The sequence below is a fragment of the Columba livia genome, chromosome 2 (genome assembly GCF_036013475.1).
Source record: "Columba livia isolate bColLiv1 breed racing homer chromosome 2, bColLiv1.pat.W.v2, whole genome shotgun sequence".
In the NCBI taxonomy this organism is placed as follows: Eukaryota; Metazoa; Chordata; class Aves; order Columbiformes; family Columbidae; genus Columba; species Columba livia.
Genome location: NC_088603.1, coordinates 31,303,299 through 31,325,115, shown reverse-complemented (window position 1 = coordinate 31,325,115; position 21,817 = coordinate 31,303,299). Strand labels below are relative to the sequence as shown.

Here is a 21,817-nt window from a genome sequence, read left to right as displayed (position 1 = left end):
TTTTCTTTTTTTCTTTTTCTTTTTTTTTTTCTTTTTCAATAACTGTTACAATGTAGCTGTTTAAAGCTGTGGCATTTCTAATTTTTATTTGACAGTCTTTTTCATTAATTTTAACAGTTCCAATTATCTCACATAAATTATAGTAAGTTGAAAATCCTTTTTGAAACTCGTGGTTTCTAACAGTTTCCCAAGAGGTGAGGTTGGTTTGGGGCTGCAGGTCTGGGGTTATATATAAAACAGTATCCTGTCTCAGTGACCGCGGCTAGTCCTTGCTCTGAGAACTGGGACTGATCAAGGTCTGGCAGCTCTGGTGTCCTCTGGCACTGTGGTGGGTGCTGTCACACGGTGACAGTACGAGTCATGAGGGATCTTGTGGAGATACGCTTCATTATTTCTATTCTGCTAGTGCAAGAGGTAATAGTTTGCTTCTAAAATGCAGGAGCATTTGATAAGGAATGTTAAGTTTGTCCACAGATTTCTTTTGCTTTGAATCAATTTCATTGGTTCCTTATGCAAGATTTGTCCCCATATTGACTAGTCACGGATGTTTGGAACTCATAACTTCACAAATTTTGGTCACACTTCCTCCTCCTTCAGAAGAAGAAAATCCAGTAAAGTACAGTAAAAGATTATTTATTCTTTATTAGGTGATGTTTTTTCATAGCACTGAAAGGCTTAATAAAGGATATGCACAATGTATTATTTTATAAAAGAAAAAATACAAGTAATAGGAAAGAACTAAATTATATGAAAGTTTCTGAGGAAAGATGTTTTGCTTTGGGAGTAATTCAAATTGAATTCAGTAATTACAAAAGAAGAATCATGCTGTGCTGAAACTTCCTATGCCATGTTTCAGCCTAGAGTAAATGTTTATAGACAAAGTATGATCCCTGATATTTTCCTATAATTTAGAATGCGTCCAGTGCTGTTTTGAACAATGCTAAGTTTCTTGTATTCTAACTTTGACCTTCAATATTTGTTTCATCAGTTTTTGTCCAGCTTTCCTACTGGCAGATTAGACAAGGTCTATTTTATTTTAACTCTAGTGGCTCATATATTCCCATGAAGACTGTACACCAAATCATAAAGATCAAAAGTATCCACTCATTCTGTCTCAGTTAGACTTCTTTATTTCTTGCATACTTGGTATGCATTACCTTTTGGCCCTTTATATGAAGTAGTACAGCATTTTAAACACCATAAATGTTATATAAATATTTCACCATACGATTATTTTAGTAATAATAAAAGATCTCTAGCACTAAAATCAGAATGGGCTATTGATATAAGAAGGGCATTTCATTAATTAATAAATGTTGGGTGTGCTAGAATGAAAATACAGTTTTGTGATTTCAGTTATGTATTTGCCTTTAACTATATTCTCCCATTACAAGAACTTTGCTGTCTGAAGTCCACTTTTTTTTAATCAGTACTTCTGTGAATTGTTGCACCGTATACCTGGCAATCTGAAATGACACTGAAAATTTTCCAAAGATTTAAAAAAAATCTCTGAGTAGCACCAATGTATTGAAATTAACTCAGTTTATTAAAACAATAAATGAAAATAAAAAATAAAACACAACACCACAATAAAAACCCTAAAACAACTGAAGAAAATACTTTTCTGTAATGGTCCATAAAGATAGGTTCTCAATAAATAAACATAAAACATGTTTTGGTCCTATCTAAAGCTATATAGGTCAGTAGCATAACTCAGTCAGTAGATCTGATCTTGAATGGTCTGGGAGAAATGTTTCTATGACTCGACCATTCTCATCTAGATCATAAGAAGAGTGAAAAAAAATACTTTGGTCAAAGAGCACTAAAAATCTAATTTTTCAAAAACTGCAAAATGTTTCAGGACTGTTACTGACAGAGAGAAATACTCCATTTCAGTTTATTTTCACAGGTGATTCCGAAGGTCTGTGGCTTATATTAAACTATATCCTTCCGTTACGCACTTATTACAACTAATAAGTTAGGTGTGTTTATAACCTGATAGACACCTGTGAAAAACAGAAATTAGTTTCTGTTGATTTAGCTGTAATTTTTATGAGATGTCAAATTGTATTTGGAAAGCATCAACTGAATCAATCCCTGTTGGTAGTAATTGCAGCAGCAGATTATTCCTTGCCTTTTTGATCTTTGATATGCATTAGTTTCTGTTTAATTTTCTAATTCAAGGAAAGACTGTGATCTGTCCTTTACCATACTTCTGGAAGTCAGGTTTCTGAAGGCATCCCTTTTTCCCTTGTTTAAGTCTTCCTACCTTATGAAACTCTGGAAGCAGAAAAAGATGAGCCACTACTGGTAACGAGGACTATCGTGACTGAAAAAAGGCGAGGAATGGGAGAAATTTTGGCAATACCTCATGCAGGCTGCAAAAAGAGGCATGAAATTGCTACAGATATACTGTTTGTTTTGTTTTGTTTTGGTCAGAAAACATCAGTTCAGTAAAAATGAAAGCTGCTGTGGAAGTACATTGTATTTGTTAAAAAATATTTGCACTTATGTGCGCTGATCTAGGTTTCTGTTCATGACCTTCTTTAGCTTTGAATTCTGCCCAGTTTTCTTTAATGAAAAACACTGAAAGAAAGAGAAATAGTGGAGTCTTCATGCTTTCATGAAGAGGAATTCTGTTCCCGGCAGGAAGCCACCCACAGCCCATTGGGGTTCCCTGAGTACAGGTGAGCTGTTATGGCCCGATCTTACCTAGTCAGTTCTTACCTAGGAAGACAGGTAGATTCAGAAAAAAATGTTCTGTTTTGGTTTGTGGTTTTGTTCTTGTTGGTTTGTGTGTGGCTTTGTTGTTGTTTGTTTTTCATTCCCCCCCAGTATTAAGCATAGGGTCAATACAGAAATTAAACAAGCAGATTAAAGAACCAAGTAAAATTTAGTAAAATACATTTAAATGTATGTATTTCTTTTAAATAGTAGTACACCCGTGATTACTGTGTCAATAGCAAAAGGTATTCTTGAAACTCTAGAGGACGCATATATTTTTTAAGCAGAAACTATTTGAGACAGAAGTCTATGGGATGGTGATTAAAAGAACCATAAAATCTTTAGGACAATGTGATAAATAAGTTACAATATGAGACAATAGATAAAATATTCAGTTATTAATTCCCAGGCCCCAACAATTGGGATTGGTTCTCTATTTCTTCACAAATTTCATGTTTCCATTTTCTTGGAACTACCTTATTCACATTGGGTGCTGTAATCTCATTTAAATAAACAAGAAAGGAATGCAGAAGTAAACAAGAGTAACAAGGTTTATTTAATGTACTTTCAGTAGTTTAGTAGTTTAGGAGCAACTTAATAATGTTTCTTTATTTGTTTGTGGTGGTGTTTTGTTTTGTTTTGTTTTGTTTTAGTAAAGAGCATCACCAGTAAAAGATAAAATCTGTAGTAATCCAACATGTTGGGTATAATTGTGAAATTGCAGTATCTCTTGAGTTTGATACTGGAAACTCATTTTGAATTCAAATTGCCAACAAAACCTTTCATTTTCTGTATTCTAATTCAATTGTTCATTTAATGAAAGAACAAACTTATTCTCTTTAATTCATCCACTATAGCCAAAAATCGACACAGATCTATCTGGTGTTTCCTTTCAAATGAGAAACACACATATCTATCCTAGTCAGGTTACAAGGGATCAATCTATGGAGTTGCCATTCACAAGGCTTTTGCTAAAAGTCATCAAAAAGATGAATGTAATTAGATGTGATATAAATCCGTTCTCCTAGTCTGGTGTTCAAGATTGTGTCTGACAACTCTCAGTGATGAAATTATTTAAGTAGGATTCCCAAAAACAGGTCACACTGTCCGACAGCCTACTGGCTTGTAGAGATTGAATTTTCTCACTGTTACAAAGATCCAATAAATTATTCTAAAACTAATGGAGAATTAACTAATCGCTGATTTGCATAAAGAACAAAATTTTGGTTTACTAAAGAAAGTTCTGATCCCATTCGTGATGCTTTTGTCATTCAGAAAGTCATTTGTTTACCTACCACAAACTGTGAACTCAAGCATTTACTGCGGAGAGAAAGAGAACAAATAAATCAATAAATACCAGGGAGATAAAAATACTTTCTTTAGTGCAGGCAATAAAACTCAAACATGATTCCAAGAAACAAAGAGATCTGACTGCTTCAATTCAGCGTGTCTGCCAAAATGGCTTATTAGATTTTCTGACCAACCTGCAGGATGAAAGTCTTGTCATCGTTGTACTTGCCAGAGCACGGAGAAGAGCACAGCTAACAATACTATCACTAAGTGGAAATACTAGCAGTAACTGCAAAATGTGTTCCACTTTTCCATGTTTCACTCCCACCATTAGGGGAGAAAAGTATTACTTTTCTAGATATAGAAGGCATATAACCCTGGAGTTTGTTTTAAATAAAAATAAAAACAAAAACAAAAGAGAGAAAACAAACAAAAAACCACCCCCACCCCCCACACTCCCCAACCAATCAAACAAAAAACATTCATGAGGGCACACTCTTCCTGTCCTGCTAAGTGTAGGCTGCACTTGAACACAGTTTAATCAGGAAAAATGTAGTGGGATGAGGTTTGGAGTTCGTTCTTTGGCACGTAGAACCTCAATTATGATTAGGAATGACAACTTTACACTTTAGTAGCTCCAGGGTGAGCCTCCTACTTTAAATCAGAGTGCTCCTTGGCATGTTCAAATATCTGAGTCTACCCAGAAGTGCCTTGACGCAGTGAAATAAGTATTTTGTTCTTATCTAGCTTCTCGTTCAACTGAACTGCAGAATAGAGAGGGATTAAAAATATGTAAGTAATTTAGATGAACTGAGTAATGATCTGTACCCAGTGGCTCTGAGAATTATCAAGATAAAAGTGAAATGAGCTACTTAGAGATGCAACTAATTTCAGTACATTCTGCATGCTGTGAAACAATCTATATAACTCATTTACCAAACAAAGTTAGTATAATAATGAAAGTATATCACACTAATGCACAGATAAGTCAGAGATACTGCTCTCTGTCAAAACAAAAACCCCTCTGATTTTCTATCTTAGCATATTACATGCAATACTCTCGAGTATTTCTCATAGCTTGGACTCACTGAAAGTCTATTTAAATTCGCTATGTCTTCAAAGCCAACCGAAAATCTGAAAGACCCTTATTTGCTAAAAACAGGAAGCATAATACGTTGACTAGATTTTGATCTATTTAAAAAGGAAGGTGAAGAGCTAGACTTGGTTGTATTTTAGGTTATTTCAGGACTGACATGTTGATTTATTACTTTCTGTTTTTTTCCACACAATTGCCAGCATGTATTTGTCAAGCTGCTGAAAAATACTGAAATTGTATAGCAATTTTTCTCTTGGAGTTTGTTTAAAATGCTTAGCTTGATGTATGACTGAAAGAGTGACTTTCTCCATGCTCAGCTATTTGTAATGCTGCAGTTAAAACAACCAGTTAGTATAGGTTTTCTCTCATTTTTAGTGGATAACTTGATTAAAACTTCCTATATGTGCTCATCTTTCCCACACCAGGGCTTAATTCAACCGTTAAAGAAAAAAGAACACCTTGCATCCACTTTTTGAAAGTGTTAACTGAAATATTCATGTAAGATGCTAATTTGATTGAAACCTTACCTCCTGGTCAAGACGTAAAACAATGAAAAGTGACAACAGCCTGCCTTCAAGATAATTTATTATAAACACCTTTCTTAACACTGTGTGTTTATTAGGTAGATATGGCCTAAACTGAGCTATCCATTAAAACTAGGCTTTCTTCTCCCATATTTACAATCCAGACTTATCAAAAATTCACCCCCTGTGAAAGTCTTCATAATCCTAACAGGCCTGATTCCTCCTGCTTGTTTTTATTTCTAAACTATAAATATTGTTTTTTCTCTCCTCAGTGTGGAAATTTGGCTACATCCATTTTACATGCTTACTGGAACAGAAAACTGCCTAATCAGATAGGAAAACATTTGGTGGTATATAAATCAGGGTTTGCCGAGGATTTCAAAGTGTGAAACTGGCAGATGAGCACATATCCCAGGAGTTCTGCCTTTCCCCAGCTTCCCTGTAGAGATTTCACATGGCAAATATGATCACCAGGGCCATCTGTATAAATACATGGGTGTGTTGTCCTGAATTAGCACAGCAGCTCTACTGGGGAATGTAATTAAGGCCTTGTTGTTAAATTTCCCCACCAGACTATCTGAAGTATAGATTTATATACCAGGAATAAAAATCTTTTTATTTTGATGAGGAAATCGATAGTAATATGTGTTGTACTACCAATTGTTCTGACAGAAACCTCAAAGTTAAGTTCCAAGCGCTCCTTAGTGATGCTCTAGGGGTGAATTTACCCTCTCCTGTCCTGTAGATCAGTAACACTATGATATTCAAAGTAATGCTGTGCTGCAAACAGCTTTTCTTATGCTCAAAGAAAAAAAAAATAAACTTTTAATATACAACTAGTTTTACTGGAACATTGCCTGCTTTACTCTGTCGACATTCCTTCCTAACGTTCATGCTGAAACGGAGTTAAGTAAAGATTCATGTTGTAGTGGTGACAGGAGGAGTTGTTACACAAGATGTAAAGTTTCCCTAGGATTTTGTGTCACGATTTTTTCTCATTATTTAAACAAGAACTACATTGAAGTGGTGTGGGTACCAGGCAATAAAGATTTCCCTTGGTGCTGACAAACTCTGAGACCGCAAACGGAGGTGCTTACATGCCACAGGAGATATTGCATAATGTTCTTTTCCTTTCGTCTAGGAATTGCTGTCACAGAGGAAACATCTTTATATAAGAACTACTATTATAGAAAAAAAAAAACATTTAGTTCTCATTATGTATGAAGATCTGGCTTCCAGCGTGTTTTGTTCAGTAATGTGTGGAAACTGTTTCTAAGTATGCAGTTTTTAGCCTTTCTTATTTATTAAATTGCTCTTGGAATTGCTTCAGGTGCTGTCAGTAATTCTGCTTTATTATTTAGTGATACCCACGCACAATAATCGAGGGAATATGTTGTTTGTTTGGAAAAAAACAATAGGAATACATGATTTGTGAAGAGATCTGACAAACCTTTTATAAGTGATACACATGAGATACCCATGTATCTTATTTGTAGGTAGTTTATAGAGTCCATTTATAAAGATTTGGGCAAGTGAAAGTGTGGCTATGGGATGTTAAAAATACACAAAGCAAACAGGAAAATACACAAAGCAAACAGGAAAATACTTTTGCTGGAATGCTGTGGTTCATCTGTGGGTCACTGGCATGGGATTTGAGGTGTCTATGATATGTTAACTGAGAGAGGAACAACTGGAGAAGGGAATTGATTTAGAACACTACGTGTCTGTATCAGGGAAGAAAACACAAGCATAAACCCACCAGCCGTATTGGTCAAAATACAGATAAGGTCAATGTTGGACAGCAGTTGGGCGATTTCAGTTTCTAGAGGATTGGTAGCTGTTTTTCTGTATTTCCAAAGTCACTGCAAGATGATGGTATAAAGAACAAGAACATTTTAAAATCAAAAGCAGACTGTTTCTTGTCAATAGTATGAAATAGGGTTCGAAGTACAATTGATAGGGATATTGAATGATGACATTTCCACTATGGTTTTTCATTTTGAAATTATTTTCCAGTAAAAACGTCTGAAATAAAACTTTCTGCTACATAGAACAATCATAGTAGCAGAAACCTTTTTCTTTCTTCAATGAAAATCCTGAAAAAAAACCCCATGAGAGCTGTGCTGAAATTTTAATAACTTTTTATTTTTCCTGAAATATAAACATTGTGTAAGATCTTATTCTAAAAAGCCATTGTGAATACAAAGCTATTTCAAGCTGAAAAATATTTTGCTGTCTTGAACAACTGAGACCTAGCCCTGTATATACTTTAGTGGCTGGTTGCAACTGCAGCATAAGCCTGGTTACTGCTACTATGAACACTCACCAGCTCTTTTGCAATTGCTGTTCTCTAAGGAAAATGTCTGCGCACAGTGAAGGCACAGAAATGAGGGCAGACTGACAGCGAAAGGGTAGATGGGTAGGTGGAGTACCTGCCACTGACTTTCTCCCCATTCTTTTGAACTTGAGCTGTTGTTCGCACCACATTAAATTTTCTTCCAAGTCAGTTCCTATGAACTTCATGCCTTTCACTGTGACTTCAAGTGAGTTCTCATCAGCCTGACATGACAGAGTCAGAATCTTGCCTGACTATCCTAGCCTTGACAATTTATTATACTTTGGTGAAATATCTGCTTGTAGGAGTTTTGACCTTGGTAAGATGGTAAATATAGAAAATGTCGACAAAATAATTACATTCTTTGCTATGTGGTGCTGCAGGAACCTTTAAAATTCAGCTTTCCAGAGGTGATATGTTTCTGTTTGTTGGAATGATATGTGGATATATTTATAAATTACAACTTTAAAAAATATTTACAAAATTTTTGGCACCCAAAGTTTTCACTGACAACATTTTTTTTTTCTGTTTTAGAGATGCGTTAAATATATAGAAGTAAACTCACTGATAGCAAGAGAAGTTTCTCAAAATAGCACCCTACTATCTCTACCATTTTGAATATCTGGTGAAAAAATATTTTAATGTGTTTTAGCCAAAGTGTTGCTTTTTGGATTGCTGATTTCAGCAAGCTGGATCTTTGCTTGGTCAGGTACAGACTTCTGTACCACCTCTGAGCTTAAAAATCATATGGTTATAATTATCTCAAATGGTATTTCTATCATCGTGTGGCTAGTATGTCTTTGCAATGGAGGTAACCTTGGCCAAATGAATTGAAGCAGGCCCAGATATCAATCACTAATGATGCTGCAGAGCAGATATTTCAGTAGATTTGTAAATGTCATCATCCAAATAAAGACTGTTTTAAAGTATGAGAAAAGGTTCATTTTCCAAAGAAAATACTTTCTTTAGGATTAGTCAGAAATATTTATTTCAAATTTTACATAAGTTCCTGAGGTCCTTAGGGAGCCCAAGACCAAAAGTTCTACTTTAGCATACTGATGTATTATGTGGACTTTCAAAAGGATGAATTTTAATTCTAAAATATTAATTTAATCAGCTGGATATGGAAGACTTGAAGGCATTAATTCTGAGGACATTTTATTATAATCCACCTGTAGGTTAAAGTGAAGGCTGATATTCCATAGTGATTCCCTGCTCTCCTAGGGCAAATTTGGTTTATTTTCACACACACACAGGAAGTTAAACTATTGATCTAAAAATATGTTAAAACAAATTGGATCAAAGTTAGGTGTGGCCCAGTAGATAAATCACTGCTCTCTCAGGTGCTGGGCTGCAGTTCTATCCAAGACATTTCACTCAAATTAATTTAGTGGTCACATCTTACATAGCTTAAAACAGTGGGATTTTCTGCTTGAGAAAGATGGGAAATGGAGCTAGCATGAATGATGAGTTGTTTCTCACTTTCAGATGGTCTTTTCAGGCTTAAACCTATTTTGAGGGAGAACTGAGAAAGACAAATGGTCCTACTTGTGTTGTCCTTGGCTTCTGAGTTAAAGGAAACAAAACAAACTTGTCCCAGTATTCTGCTTTTCCAGTCAATTGTGTGCAGGATTTTGAGAGAGATGCTCCAAATGTTACAGTTCTCTCTATCTGAAGAATTTGCTCATTTCTATACTCCTTTGGTTACAGAAATGCTCTGCTTAACCTGTTAAATAGACATTCTTTTAGCTGCTATTAAAGACAAAAATTAACACAAGGTATGATTTCCTTTTATTGTGATATTTACCTGATTTATAGAAATTTAAATACAGAATGTCCTGTGTCTACTTTTTGATTCCAGATCTACTTTCACTCGCACAGCTCTGAATTAACATAATTTTGTTTCATAAACCTTAAATAAATAACAATCCTTGTATGTTTAGTTATGTAGATGAATGAGCCTGCTCTCATTAGTAATGACTGTCTGCCTCTCTACTTAATGTGTTTTTTGCCAGTGTTTTCTCTATTATTATATTACAGATCACCCATTTCTCCAGTATGAGTATTAAATTTACTAATTAAGTTCTGTAAAAGACAAAGGGATAGATTCTGGGTTTTGTTTCTTCAGGTCTAAGCATTTTTATTTGGCTGCTACCCCCCCCCACACACACTTTCTTAATTGCAAGGCAAAGCAGTCATGATCAGACGTGGGGAATGGGTACAATTTTAGAATCATATAATCAAAGAATACTTTTGGTTGAAAAAGACCTTTAATATAATCAAGTCCAACCTTTAACGTAACACTTCCAAGTCCACCTCTAAACCATGTCCCTAAGAGCCTCATCTGTGTGTCTTTCAAACAGCTCTAGCGATGGTGACTCTACCATTTCCCTGGGCAACCTGTTCCAGTGCATGATAACACTTTCCTAATACCCAATGTGAACCTCCCCTGGCACAATTTGAGGCCATTTCCTCTTATCCTATCACTTGTTACTTGAGAGAAGAGACCAACACCCTCCATGCTAAAACCTCCTTTCAGATAGTTACAGACAGCAATAAGGTCTCCCCTCAGCCTCCTTTTCTCCAGGCTAAACAGCCCCAGTTCCCTCAGCTGCTCCTCATCAGACTTGTGCTCCAGGCCCCTCACCAGGTTCGTTGCTCTTATCTGAACTCTCTCCAGCACCTCAAAGTCTTTCTTGTAGTGGGTATATTTGAAACAGAAATCCTTGTGGTCATCCAGTGATTCCATCTACTTGTGACTGATGGTTTTGTGTTGGGGATTAAGCAGTAGTTGCTTGCGTATCCATACACTTCCATTGAGCTAACCAAAATGTGAAGTTGATACTGGCTTTCCTCTGGCTCTGTAGCACGGGAAAGTACCTAATTTAGCTTAAGCCCTGCTGATAGAAGTTTAATTCATTAGCATTTTCTAATGAAGATTGAATCATTAAAGTGAATTTATTGGCAATCAACAGTTTCTGTCACTTTTGGTCTGGTATTAAAATAATCAAGATAGGATTTTCTGAACAGTTGAATCATTGCCTTAGATCACAGCTCCACTATGAATTTCTGCTGGTCTACTTTCTTTTCATACCTCTGACTCATGCCAGTCTATTTGTGACCATATGTTGGATCAGACCGAGGAACTGATCCACTTAAACTAAACGAGAAAAACAAAACAAAAATTATTTTAATTTGCATCAGTTCCCTAATCAGGTTTGTTGTGTTACTGCATTTGTGCCAGAGTAAAAGAAGGGTATTGATAGAAGGAAAAAGCAGTCAAAGGTGCTGAAGGAGGTAGGACTACTTTTTTCTGGGTCAGCCATTTGTTGATATCAAGTGTTCACATAACTGGGATCTTACAGTTACACTGGATCCCAAGCAGTGCCAATGGATATAGCTAAAAAATGTGCTTGAAATTATCTGTATGGAATCATGAACTGATAAAAACAGTAAGAAGAAAATGTACTGCTGGATCAAAAAGAATTTTATTTTTGAACTTCCATTTTACTATTTTATTTTTTTTCCTGAAAATTCTTGTAACAGTAATACAGTGAAATGGTTCAGGGGGAAAAAAAAAATACATTCTCCTTAAGATAAACATCATCTTTATGCATTTCCTCTCCCTCTTTTCCATCCTTCTTCTTGATTTTATACAGTATCTTCAAATTCATTGAAAAATTACTTTTTTTAAGGTTATCAACAAACTTGGACCTCTGGAGTGGATTCTTAATACTCCCAGTCATCACAGAGTTCATCATGGTAAGCTAAAAGTGTAACCATTTGTTCAACAGTTCAACATTTTTAAATATGAAGAGCGATAAAAAAATTTCTCACCCTTCCCTAACTAATAAAACATAATCAACTTGTCAATCACTAACATTCTTTTTTCATTCAAATTCAAGCACTGCATGTGTGAAAACACACAGTTGCTTTTTAGAAGAAGGACTGTTAAATATTTTAGTGGAATTTGGTTTCAGCTGTCTGAATTAGTGGAAAATCTCACTTCACAAAAGTGCATGATGATTGATTTTTCATCAATATTCAGGGACATTTGAGAATGTACTGCATATTTAAATTGCATTAATAACTCCACTGCATACTGACAACTGTCATGAACATATCTGAGGAATAGAAGTGGATTTCAAAAATGCCCTTGGCTCATTCAGTGAGCAGAGATAATAAGGGAATGGAAGAACAAAATAATGTGAAACAGACTCTAATGCAGTTATATGTACAGAGGATGTTATTAATATTTATTATATCCTCCATGTGTAAAGTGTTTATGGCACTGCATAGGCTTTTTAAAAAGACTGTGGTGCTGTAAGTGTCTAATCCTTGAAATTTGCACAAGTACTGGTAATCCTGGAGGGAGGCTCTCTGCTCTTGTTTGCTCTACTGTAAATCCAGACTAATCCTATGATCCTGATCAGAATTAAGCAGCATCACTCTGGAGCTGATCAGGTGTTATGCAGTCACTCCAGACAAATTTGGGAACATGTAATCAATGTGTCTTTGCTCATACTTTTGATAGGACATCTTATGTAAAAGTAAAGTCCCTAGAAAACAGGTAGAAGGATCAGTTTTCCTCACACTAAAGTAAATAATAGTGAAAGCAGGATCAGACGTATGGCATAGAAGATAGAGACAGCTGAAAGACATTAATGAGATGATTGTATGTAAATGTACTAAGCATGATTTTCTTAGGTATAAACTGGTGAAATGATTTTTGTTTGCTTTTTAGTTTGTCTTTATAAATATATTTTCAATTGAATTTACTGTCCAGATTAATCCTTCTATTTCACAGAAATTTTGGGTGTGACACTTTTGATTTGTATGTTTGAATTTGAGGAGAAAGAGAGCAATAAGCCAAGTAAGAAAAAAAAATTATAGACATCTAAGGGGTGGTGAATGAGCTACCTTTTAAAATAATTTTATTCTAAATTGATGCTAGTGATGATTTCCCTTCATTTCAGTGGCAGGTATTCTTACATCTGCAATTACTGATTTTATAAATTATTTTTATTATAGGTAGAAATCCTTACTGCATTGATAAAAATTATGGCGGCACACTAATTATCTGGGACAGGATATTTGGTAAGTAAAAAAGGTGTTCTCTCTCGTACTTAGATAATGTGGCAAAAATATGTATACTTTTGAATTTGATTATTGGTTGTTCTCTCTTTTTTTTCTTTTTCCATCAGGAACATTTGAAGCAGAAGATGCAAAAGTTGTATATGGCTTAACACATCCAGTAAATTCATTTGATCCCATCATGCTCCAGGTGCTACAGTTTGTATCACTGATTGATACCCTCAAGAGGCCCTCATGTTCAAAAGAAACTCCTCTCTTAAGCACAGCTGAGGCCATCCTTGCATTGCTACAGTCAGTTAAATTACCTACAATTTCTTCAGTATTTTATTACAAAACAATTGTTTCTACTTGCTGCATTGAGCATATGCAGAGCTTCTAGTCATCATGAAAATACAATACCGTAAAACTGAGAACTAATTACAATGAAGATATAGCAGGCCTTGGACTGAATGATGTCCATTTTCCATATGCAGAGCAATGAGCAATATGCAGTGATGCACAGACAAAAATACATATTTATCTGTTGTTTTTCTTCTCTAAATATTGCTGTTTCATTAATAACCTCATGGTGTAATATCTTTACTTTATTAATCTCTTCTGTGTATTTGCTATTCTACGTATTCCACTGTGATTTGTACAGTGTTATATAGCAGCCATCACGGTCTCAAGAAAACCTCCAGAACAGATTGAATATAGGGGCTTTTTTGTTTGTTTGGTTTGGTTTTGTTTTTTAAGAAGAAATAAAGAAGAAAAAGTACTCAGTGTGGCGCTTCTTAGATTTATTGGTCCAGGATTCCCTTAAGCTGGATAAAACTTGTGAAAAGCTCAGGGACTGAGAATTATTTAAGTCCCGATTTACTTTTCATGCCTGTTCACCCAAGGAGGCATCTCAAAAATGAAAAATTCTGCTACAGGTGTATCTAGACTGAAAGCTGGAAGGATGGCCGCAGCCTGTGCAATTATGTCCATTCCAGTAAGATACTAAGTAATTTAGTTATTGAACATGTCATGTTAAGGTCCCAGTAATCAAATTCTGGTTTAAAACTACTGTGAATATAGCTATACAACTGTTCTGGTTTTGGCTGAGAAAGAGTTAATTTTCTTCATAGTAGCTACTATGGGGATATGTTTTGGATTTGTTGTTGAAAGAATGTTGATAATTCAGGGTTGTTTTAGTTACTGCTGAGCAGTGCTTACACAAAGTCAAGGTGTTTTCGGCTCCTCACACCACACCACCAGCAAGTGGGCTGGAGGTGCACGAAAAGTTGGGAGGGGACACAGCTGCAACAGTTGACCCCAACTGACCAAAGGCATATTCCATGCCGTTTGACAGCATGCTCTATGTATAAACTAGGGGAAGAGTTAGCTGGAGGGCTGCTGCTTGAGTACTGGTGTGACATTGGTTGGTTGGTGGTGAGCAATTGTTTTTTGTTTGTATCACTTGTCTTTCTTGGATTTTATTTCTCTCTTTTTATTGTTTTCATTACAAATTATTATGGTTTTGATTGTAATTATTATTCAATTCTATTTTGCTTTAATTATTAAACTGTTCTTATCTCGAACTACAAGTTTTCTCACTTTTACCCTTCCAATTCTCTTTCCCACATTCTTTTGCAGGGGGAGTGAGTGAGCAGCTGTGGGGCGTTTAGTTGCCAGCTGGGGTTAAACCATAACAACAACATACCATTGAATTCTGTGGGCTGATTACAGGAAAGACAGATTTTCCTCTGCACAGGAGTCATTGTAATCCTCACTATAAACTAAGGGCTTGATATGGCTCCTGGCTATTTCAGTCAGGTTTTCTGAACTTTTTACTGTCTTCATCTATTCGTAATTTATTCTCTTTACAGACTTCGAAAAATCATTTACTTGAGAGCTAAAAACAAATAAAATATGTTATGTTAAATTTTATTTTTCACTAACAGTGAAAAATTCCTTGCTCTTTTTTTTCTTTTCAGTTACGTCCCTTAGCCCATATTTGGAACACATTTTGGGCCACACCTGGATTCTGCAATAAGCTTTCTGTCATTTTCAAAGGGCCAGGCTGGGGACCAGGCAAACCTAGACTTGGCCTTCCTGAGGAAATCCCAGTGGTAAATAGAACATGCATGAGCTTTCAGTTTTGTGTAATTTACTTGGACCTCTTAATGCTACTGGATCAATGTTAAAAACTCTACACATGCTATTTTAAATTAGCAAATTAGCAGTCATAAAGCATGTTCCCTTGAAATGGGAACAGAAACTGAAAGAAATAAATGTTTTAGCTGTGCTTTTTTTCCTTTTATTTGAAGGAAAACCAATATTTTTTATTTATCTTTTCGTTATTCATTTCCTAAAGAGATTTTCAAAGCTGTTCTATAGAGTACGGTAATTTCTCTTTTAGCTCTGGACATACACAGACACAGAGTTAAACTCTGTCTCAACTAGGTAGCAAATACTTCTGGTAGTAGATTGTCTTTGTGCAATTGTCTATGTCCCTTAATCTTTTTTTGAGTATAAAGAATACTAAGGAATAACAGTCTGGAGCAGGTCACTGTTGAAGAGTATTGTGTTTTGCTTTATACAGATCACTGGAAAAGAAGTTCTCTTCAATCCGCATGTACCAGCTTACCTTAATTGCTATGCAGTTGTACATTTTGTCATAATAGTGGACTTGTATACTGAACTTCTTGGTACTGTGACTGTAAGTAATTCCTGTCTTTATGAAATAGCATCTTGTGCTAAAAGTAATATGACACACAACATTTTAAAATAATAAAGCATTGAGTAGAGGTTCTACAGCATGACTCATATCTTATTTAAACTATTATTATAATAATAACTAGATTCTGTAAAAAGAATCAAATAGCTAAATATATAGTTATATTAAATATATAATGTTTGACATTGTTTGTTAAACAATGTTTAATAACCATCTTCATTATTTACAGATGGATATGCTTAAATTAAGCAATTAAATTAAAAATAATAAATGTTCCATAGAAGATGTACACATCTGCTTCACTTTTAAGGACCTCATGAAAGGAAAAGTGTGTCTTAGACTTGAAACTATGTAGGTTTCAAGATGTCAAGTACTGTCATATTGTTAGATGTCAGCAATGCACAGGCTCTAGAAGGAAGATTGCAAAGGTCTTGCAGTGCCTGCAGGTGGGAAGCTCAGTGTCAACATGAGTTCAGAGTTAGAGGAGCACAGACTCAGGGCAAATCTTTCTTCCAGCATTCTTCATACAACAGCACTGATAGAAATACAGCCAGAAGGGGCACATACTTACCACCCTGTTTTCAGGCTAATGGAATCTTCCTGGTAACACAATGTGGTTCCTGAGTGAATCCCTTGCAGGCTCCAAAGGTGAACTACAAGGCCATCTTCACATACAAGAAGTGAGACATTAGTTGCTTCCAGGGCTTCATGTCCTTCTGACCTCCTTTTCATTCTTCCTTCCTTGACATCTCTTTCTACTTTACAAAAGCTAAAATCTTCTAGTTATGAAGCATAATTTTAGTGCATCTAATATACCCACAATTCCGTCAAAGGCCTACCAAAACACCACAAAAGTCTATCAGTTTGATAAAATGGCCTTTCACCTGTTTCTTAAATCCTTTTTAGTACCTCCTTGCTTAAACAGCAGAGTTTTCATTGTGTCTGTGTCACCCATGTTGCCACAGACCTGCTGTCAGGATGCCAAGGGCCCCCTGGGTTCTTCAGCATCTGCATGCTCATGGACCTGCCTCATCCCAACACACTCACCCAGCCATCTCCAGCCTTCATCCTTCCCACCTTGATGGGGGCTGTGGGACAGCACCCTACCCCCAAGGCCACAGCGCGCACCACAAGCTATCACCAACCTCCAGCCCCTTCCCCAGTGAACAACGCCTCTCGCTGCACCTTGATGCCTTTGCCCATGACAACCATGTCTGAATCCAGTCCAGAGACACGTTTCTAAAAATAAGTATCTTTTGCTTAAGTGACCATTGTTATCCACGAAAGATTCCAGAGGACTGCAATGCCATTTCAGAGCTCTCAGAAATCTTGCCAAGCATCAGTGTTTTGGTCTTCTGACTCAAGACATTCCTCTTGTGTCCCAGGGCAAGAGGGGCAAGACGAAGACTCTGCCTGCAGTAATTTATTGGGATACGTGGCAGCAGGCTTATAGCAGCTTTGGCATCTCTGCATATATAGAGTTGCTACACCCCTTTTTTTAAAAGTTTTTGGTTGGATGTATTCTGAGTAGCACATCAGACCAGTGGAATAGTACAATTTTTGAGAAAAGTTTATAGAGTATTTTATGTGTATTCCCTATATAATGTAGAAGCTACCTCAAGCATGCTATTCTGATTAATATTAAGTTATTCTGCACATCACGTTCACCTCTATGAAAGGTCACACTGCAATTGCAGGGAATGTGGGGATTACTAAGCCATCTGAGGTTTAGTCTGTTTGAAGAAATTTCTGAGAACAGGAAATTAAGCCAAAGGTAAGGATAAATACATCCAATGTATACAAGAAATATCGTATACATGATTGCCAATGTTATTATATTGAGAAAAGCCTCTGCAAGATTTTCTGGTTATGATTCTAGATTCCTACATATCAGTAAGAAGTCATATTTGCATAGGGATGAAACTGAGGGGGGGGTGTGTCTGTTTGGTGGGCTTTTTTTTGTTTGGTTGTTTGGTTAGTGTTTTTTTTTTTTGTTGCAGTTGGTTTTAATAGCAAGAAGTAAGGAGTCTGTGCATGAGTTTTTTTCCTATTCTATTATTTTCTCTTTATGCCTTTTTTCTGGTCCTAGAAGGCAAAAATGGATGTTCCAAATATTTTTTTTTTCCGCTGATAACTGCAGCTGTTTAAGAATAAGTAATAAGGGAACTGAAAAAATGCTCCCAAGCCCCAGATGATCATTAAGTTCTTGCAGTAATGGAGGAAACATCCTGAAGATCCACCACTTATGAAGTTATTGTTGAAAAACAACTAGAAAATTCTTTGTACGAAACTGTGGGGTAGTAAGTATAAGAAGGAGAACATGGGGGACTAGAAGCACCTCATCTCAGGGCATAAACCTTCATCATGGATGTAGAAAATGCTGGTCCCAAGGCAGAGTTCCAGCATCACTTTGCAGTACAGTGGGGAAGCTGTCATGAGAAGGAAGCTTGTGTATGAATAACTTTACTTGGCAAAAATCTTTCTTCAATATCAGTTTTCCACTACACTGAGTTATGAAATGTCTGTGGATACAACTGGAACTTTCTGTCTGGCTATGAATTATGTCAGAACTGTGGCATAGCTCCATAAATGGAGAAAGCTAACTGTTTTCCTCATTTTTAGGTTTAAGTTCCATTTCATAATAGCCATAAGACACAGCACATAGCTATTACATTTCTCAAGTGATTACAGTTGCTCAGTTTTTGGTCTCTCGCCCTGCAGAAGTGTTAAGTTTCTCTATATGTAAAGAGCAACCATATACCTTCAGTCTGAATGACCTATATTTAACTTATGAAAAGAGCAAAACAAGAAAGAACAAATATCTATTTTCCACAGGAGGGATCATGCAGTGTTTATTTTCTATATAGTGATCTGCACTACATCCAGAGAATAAAAATCACTTCTGAGCTCTGCACATCTAGATCTGATACAAAGCTGCTAGAAGAAACGGGGTTTGGACCAGTCCCAGGGAGAGTGCTAGGAGTGTATAACTGCAGTACATTCAAAGCAAAAGTCTCATAGCTCCAGAACTTCATGTATCACATAAATCAAAGTCAAATGTACCTTAAACACATTTTGCAGTGTCTTTTTTATTGTTGATAGATACTGCAACCTTTATTCTGCTTGTAATGCTATGAATATGCAAGCAGTTTCAATTAGATAAAAAGTAGTAAGTAACAGATAGATCTTTTGAAAGCTGAGAACACAATTAATGTATCCAATCAGTAGGACATTACCAAGTGCTGTATATGGAATATTGCTAAGAATTACATTTTTTTTTAGGAATTCCAAATTGAAAGAATTTCATACAGACAAAGGCACCTAACAGTAGAACTTTCATAGCATTCTATTAACATTCTTCATTTGAACACTGAAAGTGTCTGATATGTGATAGCAGAACATCCGTTAACTTATGAAATGTGCTGACATCATTGCTAGCAGTTCTTCTGAAACACTGAACACATCAGGAGGAGAAAATGCATCCATATTACTCTTCAAAAGAATAAAACTATTTGAATCTAAATACACATTTTAAATGGCGTATTTCCTTTGTTTAAATGAATTATTTTTTCATTACTAAAGAACTCCATTAAAAAATAATGAGATGGCATTCTGTTGATTACAAAGCCATGTAAACTTCTTCCCAAATTCTATGATACCACTATGCCTCCCTTTTTTTTTTAAGGGTCCGAGGTATTTTTCGATGAAATCAAAATCCAACAGAAATATTTTTTTCTGTTTAATTGTAGCCAATAACCACATTGCAAAGTTGTGGCTGACTTGTAATTGGGGAACCTGCTGTGGTCCCACAGGCTTCTCTGTTTATACAAATACTCCAGTATATAAATACTCATTTATTTTATATATACATCCTTCCATATTATGTTGAAGTGGAACAAGGATGCTAGCACTAATGAATGTGTAAAAGACGCATTCCTTTAGCACTGCAACTTGCAGTGTGTAGATTTAATATATGATGTTTAGTTTAGTGATATAACCCACTGACTATTTTGTTGATTTTGGTAGAGTAATGCCTAGAAAATGGATGCCTCAGCTGCCAGCATCTATAGGGTGATGCATGTTTGAAAGTAAATAAAAGAATCAAGGCAGCATGTAACTATACCGCTGGAGCTGTAAAGAAAAAATTATAGAAGCAAAATAATAATGCTAAAATTTATGCTACATGGCTGGTTTTCTAAAAGCTGTTATTCCCAAATTGCATCACGGTGTATTTCACTGCAAATTTCTTGGTAGTCCTTGAGTGGGAATACAAATGAAGGAAAATGGGGTTTTTGCTGTTTGTGGACATGGTGCATGTATCTACAGAGAAGAGTAACTGACACGTTCTACCATCATGGGTCCCAGTAAGGCTTTATGCCTCACCCTTCATCACTCCAGAAAGCTGAGGACTTGGGAAGTGGAAGGCTGCAACTCTGTGCTCAGGCACTACTATGCCATACATTTAGATGAATCTGGTGACAGTGCCAGTGTGCAATTAACTGTGATCTGCAGGTTGTGCTTTAGGGTCCTCCCATCCTTCATGTTCAGGGCCACGGATGGTATTGAACCACAAAAGGTTTTACAAACAACTAGTGCTCAAAATGTTATGGCTCCAGTAGGAGAGCATCTTAGAGAGAAGAGAAAAGGAAATTGGACAGAAAAACAGAATCTGTAAAGTACAAACGTACCTTGCTCAAGTAGTTATCATACTAAACCACACATATAGCATTTTACCCATTTAAAGCCTCTTTATATTTGGGTTGGATTTTCCTAAATTATAAGGTTTCTTCTGTTCTTTCTTCTGATTTACTGACATACATTAAAATGTATTTCTATTATCTTTTTTCTTTTTGGAAATCCATGTTTAAAATTGAATGCAATTATTAATTTCCTTTCAAGTTATTAATCTATGCTTTTTTTCTTCTGTAGTTAGATAGATGGGGAGAGTCAAATGATAACTCCAGGTTCCAATTTTGCCCATCTTAGATGAAATGTTTAAGAGAAGTTTGCAGGTTCACAATCCAAATTATTGTATTCAATTCTTTCTTTCATTGTGGAGAGAAAGCTGCAGTCTGAATTACAATATTATAATATGTATCAGGCTGATCATTATTTCAAGGTACATCAACAACAATATAATAGAACAACAACAATAAAAAATGTTATTGTTTTCTGAAAATATACTGATTTTTAAAGAATAATTTTAATTTCTTTTTCCTTGTCTAGAAATGGCATTTAGAATATATATTTAAGCAAAGAAAAAAAATTTAATAGAAGTTATGAGAGAAAACACTGCTAAAAATGTGACCCAGAAGCGTCCTCTTTGAATAAATGTTTCTATCATCCCCTCAGATACAACTCTTAGTGTAAGGACTAGATTTAACCTCAAGACTTGCTGTCTAGGTAATGGCAAGAAATAGGATCCTTCAGAAAGTTCTGTATCTCCACTGATTACAGAGAAAGCTCAGGTTAACAGCAAGTTTTTAGACACTTCAGTAAAGGGATTTAAGGTAGAATGAAACAGCACCTCAGTTTTGTCAAGCTGAAATCACAAGGAAACCCAGATGCATAGGACTTAGTGACTGGTTGTTGAATGCCAGCCAGCTCAGAAATACTAGGAGGGCAGAAAAGGGAGGAATCATGTAGCTCTTTTAAACTGGAAATTGGAGACACCCTTATTCATTCATAGCAAGTACTGCTGGATCCTTCCCAAAGACAAATATTAACATTTGTTCTCACAAAACTGTTGCAGGATCATTCGTTTTCCATAATGTGTGATTTTAGTCATATATTTTAGTGTAGCAATTACATTACTTGCTTGAAATTTGGATTTGATATTCAGTTCTCTTTCCGGCCTAAGTGGGTTACAAAACTTAGCTTCTTTTTCTCAGAATAGTGCCCTACCACTGTTGGAAATATTTTAAGGCAGTCTGTAGAAGCTAGTGCATTGCACTGGAAACACAAGGCAAAATCAAACACACCTGGCCAGAAGGACTACATTTAAAAAAGGTATGATCATCCAACTTAAAAGTGAGGGCAGTCTAAGGAGGCAA

At 35.9% G+C, this 21,817-nt stretch overlaps 1 protein-coding gene across 7 annotated transcripts in view; it reads left to right on the top strand.

The window, feature by feature from the left end:
• The window catches only part of AGMO (alkylglycerol monooxygenase), a 187,106-nt gene that overhangs the window by 83,327 nt on the left and 81,962 nt on the right, over positions 1-21,817 (top strand). For all 7 annotated transcript variants that reach the window (XR_010470054.1, XR_010470053.1, XM_065051208.1 and 4 more), the window contains 5 exons: positions 11,665-11,731; positions 13,001-13,066; positions 13,174-13,253; positions 15,022-15,156; positions 15,630-15,746. Coding sequence is in view for 5 of the 7 variants with exons in the window: in XM_065051208.1 (XP_064907280.1) it covers positions 11,665-11,731; positions 13,001-13,066; positions 13,174-13,253; positions 15,022-15,156; positions 15,630-15,746 (465 nt within the window). In the remaining 2 variants the exon portion in view is untranslated. The remainder of the gene's footprint in view (positions 1-11,664; positions 11,732-13,000; positions 13,067-13,173; positions 13,254-15,021; positions 15,157-15,629; positions 15,747-21,817) is intronic.